Consider the following 21,118-nt stretch of genomic DNA (forward strand, 5'->3'; position numbering starts at 1 on the left):
AGCCATGGATTTCATAGAGCGCTTTTTTATTTATTATCAGCAAAATGTACAGAAATACAATGCACATAGAAAAATAGTCATAAAAATAGCCTCTTGTACAAAGCAAAGGTCCAGCATGTGTTGAAGTGCTAACTGATGAGAGGAATTTTTAGAAAAGTTGTATTACTAAGAAACACTACACAGTCCATATTTCTTTCCAATGTCTTTAACACAATGCACATATCTTATTTTCTCATAATTACTGTACCGTTTACAGTAAGAGGTCCAGTTGAAACAAAAAGACCACAAACTGAGAAAAACTTGACACACATTTTAGTTGTTTGTAAAATATCACTACTGCAGCATATGGATTTAAAGGCACTGACAAATCAACAGGAAAGAGATGTTGAAGATGGAATGATTAGTAACAAGAATTATGGATCCAATGGATCAAGCTGCTTCATTGTACACAGTTTATCAAACAGTAAGGCTACACTATATACCTCGTAGCTCCAGCAGATACTCAGATACGTTCATTTGAAAGTATAGTGAAACAACACTTACACGAAGGCGCCTGAACCCACATTACATCCAATATGTGGTAAATGTAGATTCAAAGGAACCTTAAACCTTGATCACACAACACATTTACAATATTTACATCTCAAAGTAACAGATAACCACAAAGTGACCAGAACATTTAACACAACATCTGCACAGGAGACGATATATAAAACACAGATCCTACAGAGGCAGACTCCACAGAGCTGGTGAATGAAAAGAAAGTGACTCCAAAAAAAACCCAACATATTCGCCGGTCTAAACACTCCATAGAATGGTATTTGCATAGGTTTATATACATTTAAACAGTAACCTCTTCAAAATATTCTTCCCCTAAAGACAAAAATAAGTTAATATTTACATACATTTTGCTCTTTAATAAAGACTTTGGGTTGTTTCTGGTGTACACAGTATCAAGGAAGAGAAAATGTTTCTCTTTGTCCACAACATTTCTGAAGGCAAGAAAGAATATAAGGCAACAATATCATGGTCCACAGTATTAGAAGTTTTCTGCAGGTGTACAGTGTGTGTTGCTGTCCAATGATTGAGTGATCTTGATCTGTGTGTGTCTGATGTGTGTTATTTCGCTCCCTCATCCTCTGAGGCCTGCTTAATCTGCCGTGAGTGCACCACTGCCCCAGCCAGTAGCTGCTCCTCCAGGGCCACATGCAGGTCTGAGCCCCCCAACTCCAGCAGGGGCTCCAGCCCCGGCACCCCCCTGGGCACCCCGGTCTTCTCTGGAGGCCCTACGGACTCTCCAGGTCCCAGTGCCCTGCGCCTCCGCCTTAGATCCATCTCTCCCTGGTCCCGGACCTTCTCGTGGGAGCCCTGGGGGCGAGCATCGGCTTTGACGGCCCCGTCTCGCACACCTTCTCTGGGGTCCGCCATAACAGCAACTTCTTCTTTGAGGTCTCGTCCTCCTTTCTTCAAAGCTTCAATGTCTTCTCTCTCACCCCCCGGTGCAGCTTTTACAGCTTTTGCGGCCTCTGCGGCTCGCTCCAGCTGGGCCAGCCTCTCCCGAGCCTCCTCTGCATTTTTCTCTTTCCTCGCTCTGTCAAGTATTTCATTGTCTGCCCTCTGAATCTCCTGCTGAAGTCTCTCTTCAGCAGCTTTCTCCTGTGCGAGTTTCTGTTGTACCACTCTCTCCTTCTCCAGCTCTTGTTCTCTGGCCAGATTCTCTTTTCTTTCCCTTTCCAGTCGCTCTTTTTCCACCCTTGCCTGCACTTCTTTCTCTATCCTCTCTTTCTGGGCTCTGTCATTCTCCAGCTCTTGCTGTTTGGCCAGCTTTTCCTGTCTCTCCCTCTCCAGTTGTTCTTTTTCCAACCTCGCCTGCACTTCTTTCTCTATTCTTTCTCTCTCTACTCTTTCTAGCTCCTGTTCTCTGGCCATCTTTTCCTTTATCTCCCTCTCAAGCTGTTCCTTTTCCAGTCTTGCCTGAACTTCTTTCTCTATCTGTTCTTTTTTAAGATTTTCATATTTATCTTTTTCCTTATCCAGGCTTCTTTCTTCATCAGTTGCCGGATCATTCTGAGGTACCATCTGATGGTCACTGGGTCTTTTCTTTCCCAGTGGCACTCCCCTTGCCCCCAGCTCACTCTGTTTATGGGATTCTCCTCTAGCTGCAACGTGGCCATCCTCCTTGTAAGCTGCTTGAACAGCTACTTTTGGAGCCCCAACCTCACCACCCTTATCCCCAGCTAGAGCTTGATTCTCGGCAACGGCATGAGGCTCAGCTACTCCAACCTGTGGAGCTCCAGCTCCCTCCTTGGGCTGCTTCAGGTCTGAGGCCAGGCCAGACTCTTTGGGCTTTGCTGCTCCACCTTCCATCAGCTCCACGTGTTCCGGGATGCCTTTCTCAGCCTCACCTTCAGCACCAGCCCCTTTAAATTAAACACCTTTTAATATTTATTTCTTAACTTGAACACTACCACTACAAGTGTCTTGTCTACAAACATTGTATGTATACGCACCAGCAGGTTGTTTCTGGTGGATTTCCTTGTGTTGCTCTTCTATTACAGCCAGTAGTTTCTCCTGCTGGTCGAGAAGTCTCTTCTGTTGCTCTTGCTGCTCTTTGATCACCTGCAGTAGCACGGCGTGGTCGAGCTGGCCCTCTACATCACACAGACAATAAATTAAAATAAGTCACAACCTGCTTTCAGAACATTGCATTAGTTAAGAAGCTTAGTTAGGCTGATATTGGGCCAGTTGTCTAAGTGAGAGGGGAAGGGAAATAGACAATAATCCACTATGGTACTGTCTCGTCGATCCATTCAAACACACTCTTCTAGGCCTTTAACATGAACTGGACTGGGCAGTATTGGGGAGCTGTAGACACACACAAACTATGTTAGGGGGTAAGGTGAGTGGGTGGATTCTATACTGGCGCATTATTTAGTTATATGATAAAAACACAAATTAATATATGTATTGTACGTATGTAAATATTATGAACTTAACAGATAAATGGCCCACTGAGTGAATGACAGAGCGACAGACCAAGATTAAGAAAAGAGGCAAGAGGGAATTCATACCTGCAACCAGCTTTTTTATCACTGTGATAGGAGTCCGGCAGAGAAAGAAAGGAAAAAAGGGGTAAAGGTGGAGAAGGAGAGAGAGGGCAAAAGTAAACAGAACAAGAAAGTCAACAAAAGCCAAAAATGACTGCGTAGTGCATCAAGCCAGGTCAAGAAGTAGGAGCAAGAAATGGATTTTTATATCTCTGCTGTCTTTTACACTATTTTTACTGTCAAAAAAGGTCCAATAAGCCAGAACAGACCACGGAGAATAGACTACATAGGATAAAACAAGCAAACTGAGATGGGGAAAAGACAGGCAGGGGCATGTACAACATGCAGCAAACCACTGCAAATCCTTTAAAGTTATTTGCAATATAGCCAATTAAGGGAAATCCCCCTTACCTTCATTAATCATTTTAAATTTGTAAGGGAGATTTTCGAGAATAACTACTGATTCTGTCATTCTTTTCCTCACTTGGGGCTAAACAGAAAACAGTCATGTGCTTGGGCTTACTGTCCACAGGACCCCTGTATTTCAGAGGCTTATACACCATCTGCACAAATCTGCAGCTGCATTGCATTCTGTTCAACGAAGGCTACTGTCAAAACACTAACACTGTCACTAAATGATACATTTGTAGTACAGGTGACCTAAGACCATTAACTCATGTCTATACCCCTGGAAGTTTTCGACTCCACTTACCGTCCAGCTTCTCGTCTGCTGTATCTTTGTTGTCTGCAGCTGGAGCCTCGTCTCCAAGAGGATGATGTTCTCCATCAGAAAGTGGAACTGAAGGATCAGCAAATATCATCAGGTCAGTGTCGCATTTTCCACCCAGCTGCTACAGTTACACAAAAACAGTGAGCAATACTCACGTTTCCCTGCGGCGTCTGGAGCTTTGCCGACATTATCGACTTGTGCCACCACAGCCTGTTTATCCACCACAGCCACATTCCCTGCAAGAGGATCTTTTACAGGATCAGGGTTCTCAACTTTCTTTAGCGGGGGAACGTCCTGATTTTTTCCTGCGTCTGCAACCGGCTTCTCCAGCACCTCATTGGATAAGACTTCACCTCCACCCAAATCCACTCCCTCTTTCCCAACAACAGCCTTTGCGGGCTTTGGTTTCTCTTCAACCTTGTTGTCTCTTTTGTCGTTGGCCTCCACAGCACGCACTTGCTCTTCATCTACTTTGGGGTTTTCCTCACCTCCTGGAACTGGTTGTTTCTTGTCCTCCTCGAGCTCTGCGTTGTTCTTCCTTGTGTCTACCTTGACCTCGTCATGAGGGATGGGCGGTTCATGGCGATGGGCCTCCCCCTCTGGCATAGCGACACCTGGGAAAAATATACGAAACTTCACTACTTCTACAAAAGTTCATCGAAGAGCCGGTTAAGATTTGAGCACTGGTTCAGTTTGCTTACCAGCATCAGGGCGGTCCAACTGCACCTCTTCGTCCTTGTTCCTTTCGGGTACTTCCACTGGTCCTTTGATCTGCTGTGGCTCAGCCCTCTCTACAGGTTTTACCACATCCACAGCTGGAAGGTCAGGTTTTTCTATCTCCACTGGCTTCTTGTTTGCAGGATTGTCTATATGCACGACTATATACACAAAAAACACAATCTATAACAACACTGGATATCACCTCCATGAACATGTTAGACGTCAAACATATTGCTCCCTGTTAAGGCAAAATGACTGAGTAAATAAATCTTTTAGTAATAACTTTATACAACCATCAAAATAAAGTTTTATTACTAGGATATTTTTTACTTTTGTTTAGTACGGAGGTGAGCTTTTTATTTGCCTTTGCTGCATTTTGCACACATTTTCACAAAGCCAGTATATACAGTCTGAAAAATATGAGACATTACTGCGCCTGAATTAAGAAACCATAAATTTGACACCTTGTTTATTCTATTTTCTCTTGTCTGAGAAAGTTAAACGACTGTATTACTATTTAACACTGGCCCTGACATGTACTCTTTATTTTCTTGTACAGTTTTGTTTATTACACACATTAACTGCTGGCATTAAAAAAATAAATTAACACCTCAGCATATCTCACACGAACTGTGCATACTGATACCCTCATCTGTAATTGATTTCACTGACTATTTGTAATGAGTTGATCCACTAGGGGGCAGCAAATACTGACAATGGCAATACTGGCACAATTGGCGCAGGTATAATAAATTATAAGGAGAAAGAAGAGAAGAGAGAGGGAGATGAATTCAAATTGAAAATGACAAACAGGAACAGGTGGGGAGGTTGGACCACGTGGGTTTCACCGGGAATAAAAATTTGAGGAAAGAATGAAGTAAAATCAAAGAGGAAACAGAGGCTTTGCTGGTCTCTCTGAACAGGTTAAAAAAAGATGCTATTGAAGAACCATGGGGTAAGGAGAGGAAGTGAAACTAAAAGCCCCTCCTGTTTCACCCTAAAACTGAGAACGTTAACGTTCGTAGGGTTGTATCCGTCTTTGTTTTCGTCTGCACCCCTCTACTCTCCCCAAACCCATATCGCCCTGTTCCCTTTATACAGCTTCAGCTTGCAGGCATTTTAGAGCTGCCACGGGAGATGTGGGGGAGATAGGGGTGTAGACCATGTATTTTAGGGGGAGGGGATGGCAGAAGAAATGAAACAGAGGTGGGGGGGGGGATTACTCGAGTTTGAAGGGCATCACTCTCGCTCCATCAATGTCAGGCACTCAGTGCTGCTGTCAGATATTATCAAGAGGTTATCTCCTCACCCTGGCTGTCTGTATATCAGTCACTCTGTCTGTCACCATCTTTTCTTCTCACAGAAAGGAAATAAAACCCTTTTTTACACCCTTTTGCTGTGGCTTTGTGCCTTTGTTTTAGTCTCACTGGCCCTTTGCTACAGCTTCATATTCTCTTTATGTTGCTGTTTAAGGGCGCTGCAGTCCACGACTTTGAAAATAAAACAAGAAATAAACATGTCTCCCGTGCTGCCGGTACCTTTTGCATTAAATAATTATGTGCTGCACTGCTGTCTGCTTTCAGACGCTACAGAGAACCCTGGCTCTGGCCTGTTGAGGTAAATGTTTCCATGGATCATTAGTAAACCACTTTAATCTACATGCCATCAAGTACGTAAGTGATTGCCAGCCATTAGTGCATGTCATGATCTTTACCGTTCACTTCAGGGTGGTCCTGTAGCAGAGCATTGTTCTTGTCAGGTGCTGGAGGAGGAGGAGCTTGGACCTTGGTGCCGGGACTTCTGGCCGAAATTGAGAGGGTAGTAAAGGTGCTGACCAGCAGGATGCCCAGACCCACACAAAGCACCAGCTACAAGACCGAGAGAAAGAGGAGATGCACAACAGGTCAGAGACTGTGAATAAACATATATTTTAAGATTAGGGAGGTTCTGATTCTGACTATGTCACCTGAGCAATCATCCCATTCTTCTGGATCTTTCTGTAGATGAGAGCAGGACATATGAAGCAGATGAGGCTGCCCATAGTGGCTCCAGTCAGACCCAGAATGGTTTCCACTGAAGAGAGAAAAGGGAAAGAAAAAGGATTATCTTGTGGTCCTTTTAGAGCAGTGACTCCCAACCAGGAGCCAGATGCTTAAAACTCGTAGTTTAGATTCATGACTAAAATTGTGTGTGCTCATATTATAAAGCTTAATTATTGTGGGAATGAGCGCGCGGGCACAAGCTTCATTTTAAGTGATTGTGTTGCATTTTGGCAAGGTTCTCCAACAGCATCCAAACAGCAATCTATACGCATGACTAATCTAATTTATAAATCTCTCTGAGTAACATTTTGCAGAACACTGTTTAGACTACAAAATAACAAACACCTTTCAACGTATACCTCATCATTTCACCCGCAGTTATCTCTTGAAAACTGTGTGTACGTCTGGTCTTTAGTATGTGGGAGGTGCACACATTCTCACCACACATTCTTCTTTTATAAATACCATGTTATGTGTGGGAAAAGGCATACACATTGTTTTTGTGCGCGCATCTCATTTATACATCTGGCCCCAGGAGTACTTCTACCCCAGGGGGTAATTCTGCAGATGTCAGGGTGTATGTGGTTATAGTAAATAATCTGTTGAAATAATGACCTGAATAATGGATGGAATGGATAATCAGTTGAAATAGTTAGCTTAAAGTAATGGATGAATAGGTTAAATAATTAAACAAAGGTAATGGATAAATAGTATATTATAACAATATTTACTTGTTGTGGTCTTACTTAACAACCCCTTAAAAATCAATTGATATGAACACATTTGGAAATTGCCAGGTGGTGTTGAATAAGATAAAAATGTTTGGGAGAAACCTGGTACCACGCTACCACAGTTCAGAGGTTTTGAGTCTTTTATAGCTCTTCTGCTAAAAAACTCAAAGCAATTGCCCATATCTACGCTCTTTGTCACTAGCTCTATTAATACCTGCCTCTGCCATTCTAAACCAGCACCACCCGGCCCTGGGCTCCCATCCATGGCATCCTGCCCTGGCTCCACCCCTGTCTCTGTAGACCAGGCCGGCTGGGCGTCGGGCCTGGAAACCCATCGTTCATCCAGAGGACGGACACCATATTGTCTCCCCCAGATTTAGCATCCATTCTCCCCAGGGTCCTTACCTCCCTTCTCCTCAGTCTATTAGTCTGATTAGATACACAAAGAGCCAGCCAAACTCACTGTGAAAGATTATTTGATGTGTGTGTGTGTGTGTGTGTGTGTGTGTGTGTGTCTAGCCAATCAAAAGTTGAACAAACAGCGACCATATAAAAGGATGAATAAAACATAAACTCATACTAACCTTTACATCTCCACCATTTTGGAGCGGTTTGTGAGAGGGACGGAAAGACGGAAAGAACCTGACAGAGAGCCAATATTGGTGTGTACATGGATTTGTGTGTGTGTGAGAGAGACGGAAAGAGAGAGTGAGAGTGTCTGGGAGAATAATAGCCCTATCTTCCCGTCTGCCCGTCTAAAAGGAGATAAAAGTTAGGGCCCTGATTTAAGGACTGTGTTAGAGTGTGACAGTCACTGACTCGTAAAGTCACATTCACACACGTCGTAAAGCTCCCCAGCTACTCCGCCCACATAAAGGAACACATGCACCTTAAAGACCTTTAGTCAGTGAGCTGTACATGTACGTACACACATACAATTAATTACACACAGACACACACACACAACGTACCGTTGGGGATGAGAATGCCTCCCAGCATGGTGCCAAACACAATGCAGAGGGTGATCGCCTTGAAGCGCAGAGGAGGCATGTATCCCCCGGCTGCAAACGTCCCATCCTTCTGCTGTAAGACGGAAACAGAGAGTGAGATGAGAGGAGAGACATAAATAAATAACATTTTACAAATCTCAAATTTACAATTGGATTTTTGTTTCTTGGGTAGCTTGTGCTACTAAGTGTTTCCAAGTGTTGTGACCACACCGATCCTTATTAACATCATATTGCCAACAGTCGGTACTACTGGTCTGGCTTCCACCAAAAATACAAGTAGGATTTTCTCTTCCCCTGGAAGAGCCAATAGCTGGTTACCTATTGTGCCATATAACAATTATGAAATTTAGATGTGTTTATAATGCTGCAATATCTGGATATGACAAAAATTTAATTAATGTCACAGTTAAGTTTAATAGCAAGTACTGCTAGGGGTTTCTATGTTTCAGTTTTTATTATTATTCAAATTGTGTGACACAGACGGTGGGAGTGCTGGTTCCACAATAATAAGGCAGCAAGTTACACTTTACATTACACTAATAAATTTACTTAAAAGGAACAAAAGTTAGGATTTAAGGTATATTTAATCCAGGCAACACCAGCCCGAAGGGGGACCGTCGTTAAACACATTTGTTATTTTCTATACGTCACACACTTCTGTTTTTGAACCTGTATCTAAATCTTCAAACCATTTGCATTCCCCATACAGCTAGTTTGTTAGGAGCATTCAGGCTCACCTGCTGCTCAAAAAGCATGGTGTTGATGGCCTGGCGACAGGGCAGGATCATCATGGGGAATCCCACAGCCACAGACATCATGAAGCCCACGCGGATCATCTCTGTCACCAGGTTTGACGGGAAGTTCATCAGCACGTTGCCTGCAATGTTTTCTGTGAAACTGACGTAGCCAAAGAAACCCACCTGGTTGAGAGAGAGAGGGAGGGAACCAAGAACAGGGTTGGGAGGAAAGCAAAAAGAAGGAAGATTTTTAGAACCAAGTTTTGGTTCCTCATTGTTTCTAAATGAAACTTACTGCTCACAAATAACACATCTGCTCTGCTGGCTCACTTTTCAAGACTATTTTAATGCTAGTTTAAGAGAATAAAAGAGCAATTTTACCAGCGATATAAATATAGAAAATACAAGAACAGAATTAAATAGCTTTTTAGACATTGATCAGAAGGTGATCAGGACAAACAGATACTCTGATATCACAAAATCAAAAGGTTTCCATGTGACAGCAGTGACAGTGGCAAATGTAGCCAGTAAAAACGGTGGTGGCTGGTGTGCGTGGAGGTGTGTTTTCCACTCACAGTGATGTAGAAGACGGTGACTACATTGAGGGCCGAGGTGAAGATGGTGCTCATGCGTTTGACGGATGGCTCTTCCAGGCTGTCGTAGGTCGGCAGCACCTGCCTGTGAGAGACAAGCAGCCCAACAACAACACAGTCTGCGTGCTGTATGACACAAGAACACACTGGTGCTGCTGCTGTGCATTCATGTGCTGTCTGGATTATCAGATACATAACTTTTGCTAAGAGAAGTCTAACCGTGAGAGTCAGGGAAAGAGCAGTTTCATGAATTAGCAGAGTTGCTGCTGAAACAGCGGACAACATGCAATATATGACATTCTAGCTATCTACTTAAAATGTGGTGCTGCAAACTGCTCTGTGGATTTCTTTAATGTGCAGCCATATGGAGACCCATTTGTGCCACTGAATAATAAAATGATCCATCTCTCTCCTCATATCCTTGTCGTTGCCAATAGATCCTCCTAAATGTAACTTACTGACCCTTTAAAAGTCAAACAAGCAAATCCAAAAACAAGGTATAGCTTGCCAAATGATATTTTTTAGATAATAAAATATTAGTGGCATAACACTCTTAAGGTGGCTTCAACCGGGAAACAAAACAGCCAGTTTTGTATTATTTATTTATATCATATATATACAAATATAGTAAATAAGTTGTTGTTCTCTTGCTAATGTACTTGTTTTGTTTTATGTATCAATCAATCATTCACTCAGTACATTAAGTGATGGATTTGTCCCGTGATCAGATCAATTGATTATTACCTGCAAAAACGGGCCCCCAAACCCACACAGTCAGACATAAAGCACATCAACATACAAGTTTTGTGACTGCAAATCGACTGACATGCACATGAATGCAACAAGTTTGTCAGCAAATGCAATATTTTCATCACATGAATATAATGTTAGTATTGATCAACGAACAATTAATTTGCTACATTTTTAAATTGCAGTCAATTTTTCATAACAGCAGCAGATGGAAGTAATGTCATGGCAGTGGGGGTGGAGTGTGTAGGAAGGGTTTTTTTTCTACATACAAGCATGTGCGTGTATTTGTGTGACACAGAATGGGTGACAGTAGTCAAGGCTGGCTGAGGGTGAACCTGTCTGTCTGTCTGTCTGTCTGTCTGTCCGTAAACCCCGGTATCTGTTTTGTCTGTCATTTTCTGTCCTGTGCTAAAAGAGAGTGTGGCGTTGTGGAGGGGACCATCGGCACATTACCCAGTGAATTTACAGGCTTTATATATAACAGCGAGTGCCTGGCAGGTTTTAGAGCATTATAAACTTTCCTGCCAGACTCTTTGTGCTTGCCTCCTCTTTTTCTCTCTCTCCTTCATGTGAAAGGAAGAAACGAGAGAGAGAGAGAAAGGAACCATAACTTTCTCTGCTTCTCCTTCTCTCTTTGCCTGTCTCTCTTTCACACACTCTGGTTTTATGAGCAAGCACTGTCCCATGGTGCTTTTTCTTGATGCTTGTTTAATCTGCAAAACCAGTAAATCTCGTAGCCAAGGTTAAATAAAACTGCATATTGTAAGTGGGGAGTTAAAGCATCTAATGGTCACTCAATAGTCCAGACTCAGAGGCTAATGTGTTTTTGCTTTAACACTGCCCTTAAATGGAGGAAATATGACGGTGAAGGTCTTCAAAGTGAATGTGGGGAGCTGTGTATGTGTGCTGGGAGGGCTTGAGTGTGTGCTGTAGATAATATCATTAACTTGGAGTTGAAAGCATGCTGACAGTAGCATCACAGAGGGACATTTTCGCTGCACATGTTATTCTTATGTCCCTCTATTATGAGCTAAATGCTCCTCACTATTCAAACGTGCAGCCAAAAAACAACGGGGCCAGCTCCCATCCCGTCATAATGGTGATGTTAAGTAATGTTTTAACTGAAAGTAAACACATTTCATGAATGTAATAAAAATCCAATGTGCTGAGAGCTGTTTAATCAGCCTGTGAATACATCAGTGTGTGTCTGTAAGATGGCAGCGGTCCAATGTGTTGATTAGTGGTTTGGCTTAAGCTGCCTGCCGCCTAACGGAGCGCTCGCCTCGCTCGGCCTGACCGCAGGCCAAGAAATCCCCCTGCCAAATATCACTCAGCACCGCTAGTGGGGACCGACGCACAAAACACACAAGCATAAACACACAAGCACACACGTCTTTCTTCATCTAACATGCACACACCTCGCTTGCTAATGAACGCGCTTGCCATACTATAATGTTATGTTGGCTTTGTGCGATTACATTAATTAAAGCCTCGTTTCAGTCTCAAGGCTACAGTCACCCACTCCTGCCACTTACCTCACTCTCTCTCACACAAACAAACCCAAACAGTAACACCACCCAAACATCTGGCTCCTAATGACCTCACCGTAACACTTTCTGCTTCCTTCCCCAGAAATGCATTCAAATCAAAGATAAGACTTGGTACACCCGGATCCCACTAGACCTTCACACATTCCCTTTCACCCACTCAACTCACCGCAAACCCAGAGCAAGCACTAAAGCGCATAGGACAGGACAACAAGAGGCAGAGACAGAGCATGCAGATGGATGAATATGGAGAAATGAATACAGCTGTAAGAAGTGATATGTAGTGATCTCTGCAATCACTGTGGACGCAGTTAATGAAATGCCAGAATTAGCTTGGAAAAAAGAATATCTCAATAAATGTATTTGCCACACTAGCTAGGCCTGCATCGCTGTACATTTCTCCAATCAGAAAAGTTGAAAAATGGACAGAAACTTCACCAAAATGTTTTTATTTCCCCTTTTTGTTAGCTAACACTCAAGAGCTTATTATTCTTGCAGCTGTAGTTCTCATTGTAGTTTTTGGGACATTTAAAAGTCGCTCGAGAGTTGTAATTTTAAAGAGTTTTATTTGTGTCACATCAGACAAAAATTAACTTATGTTGGACAAAAACAGTCTCTACTGAGGTTAATTCTAGAGAGAGCAGACCTAACGGTGGAGCAGAAACCGATGAGCTGACTGTGAAAAGCAAAAATAAGCAGCCTCTCTTTGCAGCCAGAAATCCCTCAACAACAATCTCATCTCCACAACCAATTTGTGTGCGTCTTTACATGACACTCACCCCAAACCCTCCACTGTGGCTTAAAGTAGCAAGTACACATGCACTGATTGTGACGTTTGCTTAATTTCTACATGCAGCAATAAAAGATTCAATTCACTGTTGTGCTGCAGGAGTTATACAGTGGAAAAGCCCCCATTTGAGAACCTACCCACCTCGTGATTTTAGGACTACTGTCAGATTTTCAATATTCTGAATTTTGCTTCGATTCTTGTTTGACATTAGTTTTATTACATGGTCCCGTGCGGGTGGAGGGCGGGAGGAGTACTTACGACTGACAGGCGAAGGCCATCCCACAGATGGGGAGACAGCGAAACACACCCTCCCAGCGCACCACATTGACCTGTCCTAGCCACCAGCCGCTGAGCAGCCCGTGTTTGAACGAGGACAGCACCATCTGAGGGGAAGGAGGCGGGGGGGAGGGGGGTTACGGCCCAAACCAAATGAAGACAAGTGGGGGAAGAGCACGAAGAAGAGGAGGGGGACTGCACCCATGCCGACGGCTCACAGACAGATAATGAAAGTAATGAATGAGGAGAGAAAACCAGAGAAAATGAAGAAAGGGAAACAACAAAAGAGACATGTCGAGAAACCCCATACTGAACTAAAAACCTGTCGTAGCAAATTTGAGCGATGAAGGTGATACGTAGTGAATAAAAGTGAAATCATAAATTTGATTTAAAAAAAAATAAAAGGCTTATGAAAGCAATCTAAAGACAAACTACTCCACAGGTTTTTGATCAGCATGCGTTTCCTACATCTTGCTCCTTTAATTACCTGATTAAGTCCCAAAGGACAGCAGAACACTCAATAACCCTCCACCCTTCCACACCAGGCTGCCCATCCTGGGTGTGGGCCGGTGGTGGGAGGGCAGCAAACATGACACTTTCACTTCAGTATATTACACTCCTCTGCCTTATAACTACTGCCACCAAACACACACGCACACAAACACAAATACACACACTCACAGAGCTCAAATGGCTCAGACCAAAACCCGAATTAAAATGTGAAAAATGGGGATGACTCAGAGGAGTGGGCGGAAGGTTCAGGTAAGCAGGAGGGGGGAGTTTAAGGAGTGTGAAGTGGCGGAGAAAACATCGGGCTTCCTTCACTTTCCACGCCCCCCACTGCCCTTACGGTGGTGTTATTTTGGGGGTGGTTTCCGTGGTTTACTTACGGGTGACAGCAGAAGGTTGTGGCGATAATGGGCAGGCACTGAATGACGCCCTTGATGCGCCACAGGTGAACCCGCTCCACCCAGGAGCCCGAGATTATGCCGTAGCGCAGAGACGACAACACTATCTACAACACCGCCAACAGAAACAGCAGTGGGACAGAGGGGAGCAAACAAAGGGTGCAGAGGAGGAGAGGAGGTAGTCAAGGAGAGTAAGGGAGAGCAGAAGGACACAAGGGAAAAAGAGGAAGAGCAAGAAGTGGTACAATGAGCAGAAAGGAATAGGACGACAGGAGGGAGGGAAGGAGGAAAGATACATCACTGTTAGAGGGTTAGGGGTCTGGACTGGGCCGGGCCTGGATCTGAAGCCAGACACACACCACACCAATGCTCCAGGTTATCGCCATGCTACGGAACTACAAGTCACATCACAGAGAGACTGTAAACAGCAGTGAGGAGTCTGTGTAAGCAGCACTACAGGTCAGTAAAACCGCACACACACACACACACACACGCACGCACACAGACTTTATGTGTGCACTTAAAGGATAAATGAGCTGAATCACATGAGGCAGAAAACTGCTGCTGGACTGTCAATGGAGTCAAACTTTTTAGTATGTCACACCTCTGACCATTCTTTAACCTAGTAAGCAAAGATTCATCAGCTGTGAGAGGGCTGTGTGTTTAGTGCTGCTTAGTGTTGTACCAGTTTCTACTTCAGTCACTCGGGAGTGCAGTGCTGTGTCCCCTCTTATTATATGTATTAATGTGAATACTGATAGCAACGGTTTTAATATACGTTTTGTAGTAGTCAAAATGTGCGCCATGCTGTTCTGATTCCTGTTAGGACTGGACCGTTGTCTCTGCTGAGTTTGCACTAGTACTGAAACAATTTGTTCATGAATTAATTAGACGATAATTTACCATGGTTTTTGGACAAAAAATAGCTATTCGAAGTGAAATCTGGGAAATTGTGATCAACATTCTTTACCATTTTCTGACATTTCATAGAATACTTTATTAGATTCAATAAAAATTCAAGATATCAATCATTCATTGACTGATTGTGGACGTATCTAAAACACTACTACAAAGCAGTCTGTACAGGGAAAAACTGATTGTGTTTGTGACCTCACAAGACGATTACAGAGCTTACTGTATGAACTGACATGTATTACCATCAGTATAACGTCCGTATGACTATATAGGTGGCCACCTGTTAAACTATGTATTGCTGTATTTTTATGTTCCTTAAAAAAAAACTATATCAGAAACAGCCTCTACAGCAGAAAGAAAATCTTTCAAATAGAAAGAAGAAATTCTTTTATAAACAAGTACAAAACAGTATCATATTAAATACTGGTTGGAGTGTTGGCAGAAGTGCAGCAGATAAAAATGTTTCGAACAAAGACACAACCCCAACATTATCAAAGGGTCGAAGAAGGGCTAAAAATATGACTTCTTTAACTCCTCAACCGTAAATCTTTTTTCTTTTTTTTAGGTTCAAATAATTATTAAGTTTGGATTAACCTCAGAAATGTTTCAGTAGGTGTTGCTACAATATGCTATATACTGTACAAACCAATGAATGGGCTAGAAAAGTCCAGAGGAAGTCTGAAATATATAAAATGCATGCATGCAGACAACAAATAAGCAAATATAGAAAGATAATTAAAAAAACAGTTTGAGATTTAGCACAGTTGATTACCTGACCTCCATTTAGTTTGCACCTACAGCGCTTAAAATGTCTCTAGTGGCCATTTCAAAGTGTTACCTCCTTCCCAGGGGAAGTCTTTGTTTCAGCCTATAAAGAGCAGTGCAGCAATTGTTTTCTGTCTGATGTGATTTAGTGTGGATTTGCTCTTTAAAAAAAGAGGAGCAAGACAATATTGCACTGATAAGAAGACATAGTTATATACAATGGAGCAAATAAGGAAGAATTAACAAAGAATACAACAAAGTAACATTTATCCAAACAATATTCAGAAAATCAAATAAGTTAAAACAGAGAGCAACGTCAATGATGAAGGTTTGTATGTTGAAGGTTATAAATGTGTCTGCAATATTTATATGTACTATGTATTTGGGGGAAACGATGACAATTACGAGCACAATGGCTTCAGAATCAACTCTAGTACTTTAGGAATACACATAACATAGAGAACATAAACACACATCGACATCATTGGACAACAAATCCTATTCCAATGCTGTAAGAAAAGCTGTACTCAATTGCTATGACTAAAAAAAAATTCATTTGTACACCTTAACAATTCTGAAGTGTAGCAGGAATGATTTAAGTAAATGCCATCTTTCTGTCCTGCAGATGTCAGTTAACTACAACCTAACTTAATAAAAAAGTTCTGCTTCGTGCATTTTGATTGTCACGTTTTTGTAAGCAATGCTGAAGTGCGTTTCCACTGCAGTCTATTCAGATGCATTGTGTGGAGTGTAGCTGTCTGGGTGTTGGTGGGCTCACCGTGAACATAAAGAAGGTGTAGAACATGAGTGCCATTGCGGAGAAGGACTGGATGGAGGACATCATGTTCCTCTGCAGACTCAGTGGGAGGACAATGAACAGAGACACAGCAAACAGGAGCAGCACGCGGAAACTGAAGGTCACCTTTATAGGACAGTGACATGATAATAATACAACATTGTTTCTTAAGAACTTATAGTTATTAACGGTTTTGGTTGCTTAATAGTAAAGTTAAGTGCAGAAGAGAGCAGTGGAGACAAAACATATGACTTGATCATGAGAGATGAATATAGCAAAAAATGATTTCAAACCTGTAAACCCAACAGCTGGGCGAAGAAATTTGAGCCCAGATCAGCTATCACAACGTAGAAGGCAATGCAGGTCCCCAACATCAAACCAATCATACTACAGGGGGAAAGAGAGGAGTGAAGACTCAGTTATTATTAGTGTCTATGGTTTCATTTCTTATACGTCTATTATTTGTCTCATTTGTAGAGAATCAAGTCACTTCAAAGACAGCATAATGTGTGTGTAAATCAATAATAAATAAGACTTGCCTCGTCTCCACCAGTGTTTTTCCTGGTTTCCCGTAAGCATGGAAGGCTGCAGATAAAGAAGTGACATCAGTGTGAACAACAAGTGGCCCAACAGATGTTAGTCTTAAAAATAGTTTATTCAAATAACATCTATCAAACCACAATAACCATGCTTATCTATCCTTCCCAACACACTTGTTATTCACTATGTGTACTACAGTACAGTAGCTTAAACTTTCTCTTTTACTTTAATCTGCAAGATTATTTATTATCAATGTGGTTAGTGATGTGGTTTACTGAAAAGTAAGGTTAACTTTCTGTTGCTGATACAATTTTATCTGACTGTTCAGTCATGATGGCTGCTGTTGATACTGCTTCCAACTTCTTCCTCTATTTAAAAAAAAAAATAATAATCAGTGGCTGCCAAAAAATGTAACACATACCACGCCTTGTACAACAGAGAGTTGCAGTTCCTGCCAGAAACTGCCCACTAAGTAAAAGTTGTAGATGTAATACCTTTTATTAACTATATAAACGCTGAATCATTATTGTACCGTGCACTATAGGGAGCAGCAGCAAATCATTTACCCACATTAAAATGTCACTTGTTAAAATTTAAACTTACCCAATCCCGCATAGGTCCTTCTCTTGGTGTTGCTCGCTGTGTGGACCAGGAACATGCAAGACTTGTGGGTCATCCACGAACAGAAGAACAACAGGATAGTTCCCAGTACTATTCCACACTGTAAGAGGACAGAGGCACACTTAAACACTCAGCATACAGACATACAGACAGACATACATACATAGAGTTGCCCTGAAATCTGGTCATCTTTCAAGTACAAAATGCTGAATGTATTTTACCTGTGTTTAAAGTGACCTTGATTAAGTCTTGATGCCCTGGTGATGTTTAGTTTATTTATACATATACTTCATGATATAACAAAAGGTAAAGATTCACATGGGAATGATAATGTTTCTTTTTCACTGAAAAAACTTTACAAATTAGGGAGAGGAATTGATAAGAGTTTATTGATGTGCCTACCCAGGTTTTAAGCGTCAACAAAACTGATTTATTATCTCTGAGTAGATAAAAAGGCATTCACGTGACTCGAGTGTGCAAAAGCTTTAGTTTAACCGCTCTTTAATATAGAACCAGTTCTCAACTGGAACCGGGTCTTGATTCAGATCTCTAATATTTGTACAGCATTCGTTTTCCTTCAGGTCAAAATCTGCTACGCCTGTCTGCGTGGCACTAATGTTATTATAACAGAATATTTACCCTTGGTACCCCCCCTAAAGGACATGCTGCTCAGTTAGGAAGCAGTGGTACTCAGGCATAGAGTGTCAAATACATGGCATTCCTGGAATTTAAGCCCATGTTTCAGCATATTGTTGGTGTTTCCTCACTTACTCAAATGTACAGACATTACAGCTAGCACGGTTATCAAGTTTCTGTGTGAAAAGAGGCCACGCTTTGGACTGTTTCTTCCTCTCCACCATGACTCTGTCTTGTTGCAAGTTTCCAGCAGCGTAGTTTGTTTTGCAATACACAACAGTTCTCAGCTGGAACCGGTTCTCAATTCCCATCCCTAATTAAAACCATGATGATGTGACATGTATTGGGGTCTGTCCCGATAGACGTGTTTTCTTTCAACAGCACTATAGTAATTCATTATAACGCGGTTTTGTCACATATTTCACCTTTAAAAAACTGCAGCTTCTGCAATTTGTATATTGCACTTGGCCATATTGCAATTTTGATCAGATTTTAATTAATTGTGCAGCCCTAATGCACACTACCTGGGCTGTTTTCAATTGACATTTATAGTACGAAAAGAACAACTTTGTTGACATTTTAAACAATCTGATCCACCGCCCTTATAGATAGATAGATAGATANNACAGTAACAATACAATAACAATACAATAAGTAAGGAGAACAACCTAGACATATATATATAAAAAAGCAATATAAAAAATGCAAAATAAAAAAATGTATAAAAATGTATAAAATGTATAAATAAGCTGTATAATTGTAGTGCAAGTAAAAATAAAAATATAAATATAAGGTGATGACATGTGATTTGTGAACTCAAGGGCCCAACTAAAATATTGTCATGTTGGAGAAGTGCCATCCTCTATCCTCTTAAGTTCGATAAGTTAGACACTGCAAACATTTTGAACTTGCTTTTTACTTGTTCGGTTCTTGGCCACACACAACAAACACAGAGAGACAGTGAAGCAGGAAGTGGGAAGAAATACTTCTCAGCAAATGGTTTCCTGAGAACATACTTTTATCACAGTGAACTCAAGGGTGGGGGGCAATACCAAAGGGTATTTCAGCAGAGTTTTTGCAAATACATCCGGTTTCAAAAAGTAGCATTTCTACCAAAACCTGTACGACAACATGAGTGAAAAGACTCTTGATGCAGTCAGGTGGAGATGTTTATGTTTAACCATGCATGTATTGAGCTTATGAGGAAGTTGCCAGGCTATAAAAGTAACAGTCATTCAATCAATCATTAAGTAAATTTCCCTTTAGAATGATGTCTTTGTTTGTTTTGCGTTGTCATTTGTCCTCTACAATGACAACACCAAACACAAGGCCAACAGGAAACACACTGCCACCAAGCTGAAGTTTATGTTGTGTTATATTTTATGTTTCCATCCATTTTATATCAGCGAGGTTTGACCAAATATTAGAAACACCTGCGGAGAATTCAGCACAACCCTTAACAGTAACTGACAACTGTATATAATATTATTTCAATTAACTACATCCAACATAAGCATGTTCATTTGTACTTTTCAGATTTTAATATATATTATTAGGTTGTCATAGGCTGTGTGTATTGCCTGATGTGTAGTGTTAATGAAATGAAATAAAATAAAACATTTCCCTACACCTATACATCGGATTTATCTGATTAAAACAACATATAGGTAGTCAATGGTATAATATGGTATAGACATATGGTATAATAATGCAGGTAAAATGGCATTAAGGTACTGCTTATATGTTAATGCGTCAATAATGATGGCCCAATAATATATTAACTATTTACCATTCTGCACAATGAGTACATTTAAAATACAATACTTCTGTTGTGCTACAATTTTAAATGCAAGACTTATACTACTAGTTCTACTTGCTACGTAAATAATCTAAATACTCCCTCCACCACAGTATAGAGTGAGAAACAAACACATAAATAAAGGTTTGTCACCTGCACACCCACAGCTGACCCACCTGTTTGAAGCAGAAAGGCATCGTGAGCACGCTGACTCCCACGATGCTGTTCACCACGTTCATGATAAGACCCCAGTTGGACGCCGTCATGTTGAGCCGTCTGTCGACAGGAGCTCCTCCGGTAAGAAAATATCAACCGACCCGGTGAAGCGTCTCGGAGGTAACCGTGTGATATGCGGTCCACAGCCGGGACTCGGGACTAAATTCCGGGTGTGTTTTTCTGACTCCTCCGCCGATCAATGACGTGGCGCTCTGGGAGGAAACACACAGACACAACTCAGTTTGACGTTTGACACATTTGAAGCTTTCTGCCTCTTGTGAAAACACCCGCTAACCGAACACAGACACAAATGTAAAATGTATTAAAGTAAACACCAACAGGTCGTTAATATTGTAGCTTTGGGCTAGCGTTAGTAAGTTTCATTAACTCACCTTTCTCTGCGTCTTCTGCGCCCACCGCCCCGCTGCCCCGTTCACGTTATCATCGGTGACTTTGTGACATTAAACGGTCACTTATTGTTGATGAAATCCCGCCTTTGTGTGTGTGAGAGCTACAGGTAAACGGAAACTCAGGAGAAGATGATAACTACAAATCCAACTGGGCTGTTTTTTTTTTTGTTTTTTTTTCTGAACGCGTATCCAGGAAGTAGGGACATCAGTCGAGGAGGTGGAGAAGACAACAAAGCCTGCTGGTTTCATTACTGTTGAAATACTTGAGCGCCCACTAGTGGCCACATGAGAGGACGCCTCCCCCCCTTTTCCTTTACTCTCTACTTTCTTCCAGCATATTCATGGTTTTATCGTTCAAGGACTTTATGTTTTTATGTTCTTTAAAACTTTAGATGGAAATGTTTTTATTTTTATTTAACTGTGTTTATCTGACGGTTCTTGCTACAAGTTATTTTTCACCTTTTTTTTTTTTTACCTTAAAAACATTTAATAAGCTTAGAAAATACAGTGAATTGTCAAAGATTAAAACAGTAGCTCTCA

The 21,118-nt window shown here is 41.6% G+C and overlaps 1 protein-coding gene across 4 annotated transcripts; it reads right to left on the reverse strand.

Annotated features, from left to right (window-relative positions):
* Positions 1 to 9: 9 nt before the first annotated feature.
* Positions 10 to 20,769, reverse strand: slc38a10 (solute carrier family 38 member 10). 4 transcript variants are annotated; one of them, XM_035661500.1, is made up of 18 exons: positions 20,561 to 20,769; positions 20,129 to 20,380; positions 17,501 to 17,618; positions 16,897 to 16,942; positions 16,651 to 16,744; positions 16,340 to 16,483; positions 12,956 to 13,080; positions 9,593 to 9,695; positions 9,018 to 9,200; positions 8,242 to 8,353; positions 6,464 to 6,570; positions 6,212 to 6,365; positions 4,479 to 4,655; positions 3,933 to 4,391; positions 3,760 to 3,846; positions 3,072 to 3,092; positions 2,511 to 2,651; positions 10 to 2,420 (listed from the first exon to the last, which is right to left on the reverse strand). In XM_035661500.1, the coding sequence occupies exons 2-18, from the start codon at positions 20,216 to 20,218 to the stop codon at positions 1,120 to 1,122; spliced, it is 3,462 nt and encodes a 1,153-aa protein (XP_035517393.1). In that variant the 5' UTR covers positions 20,219 to 20,380; positions 20,561 to 20,769; the 3' UTR covers positions 10 to 1,119. The 4 variants fall into 4 exon arrangements, with proteins under 4 accessions (XP_035517393.1, XP_035517401.1, XP_035517410.1 ...); XM_035661508.1 differs by lacking the exon at positions 12,956 to 13,080 and adding an exon at positions 13,864 to 13,988; XM_035661517.1 differs by lacking the exon at positions 3,072 to 3,092.
* Positions 20,770 to 21,118: the final 349 nt, after the last annotated feature.

The sequence above is a fragment of the Morone saxatilis genome, unplaced genomic scaffold (assembly GCF_004916995.1).
Source record: "Morone saxatilis isolate NCDOM2014 unplaced genomic scaffold, NCSU_SB_2.0 Contig1, whole genome shotgun sequence".
Classification (NCBI taxonomy): domain Eukaryota; kingdom Metazoa; phylum Chordata; class Actinopteri; family Moronidae; genus Morone; species Morone saxatilis.

Bases quoted from the DNA above. Each gene is read 5' to 3' on its own strand.
- slc38a10 (XM_035661500.1), bottom strand. From the start codon at position 20,218: ATGACGGCGTCCAACTGGGGTCTTATCATGAACGTGGTGAACAGCATC. The intron at 13,081-16,339 runs GTGAGCCCACCA...CCTTCCCCTCAG, and splicing joins ACACCTTCTTTATGTTCACG to ATGGTGCTGTCCTCGTTCAA. The intron at 6,366-6,463 runs GTGACATAGTCA...TCGGTCTTGTAG, and splicing joins AGAATGGGATGATTGCTCAG to CTGGTGCTTTGTGTGGGTCT.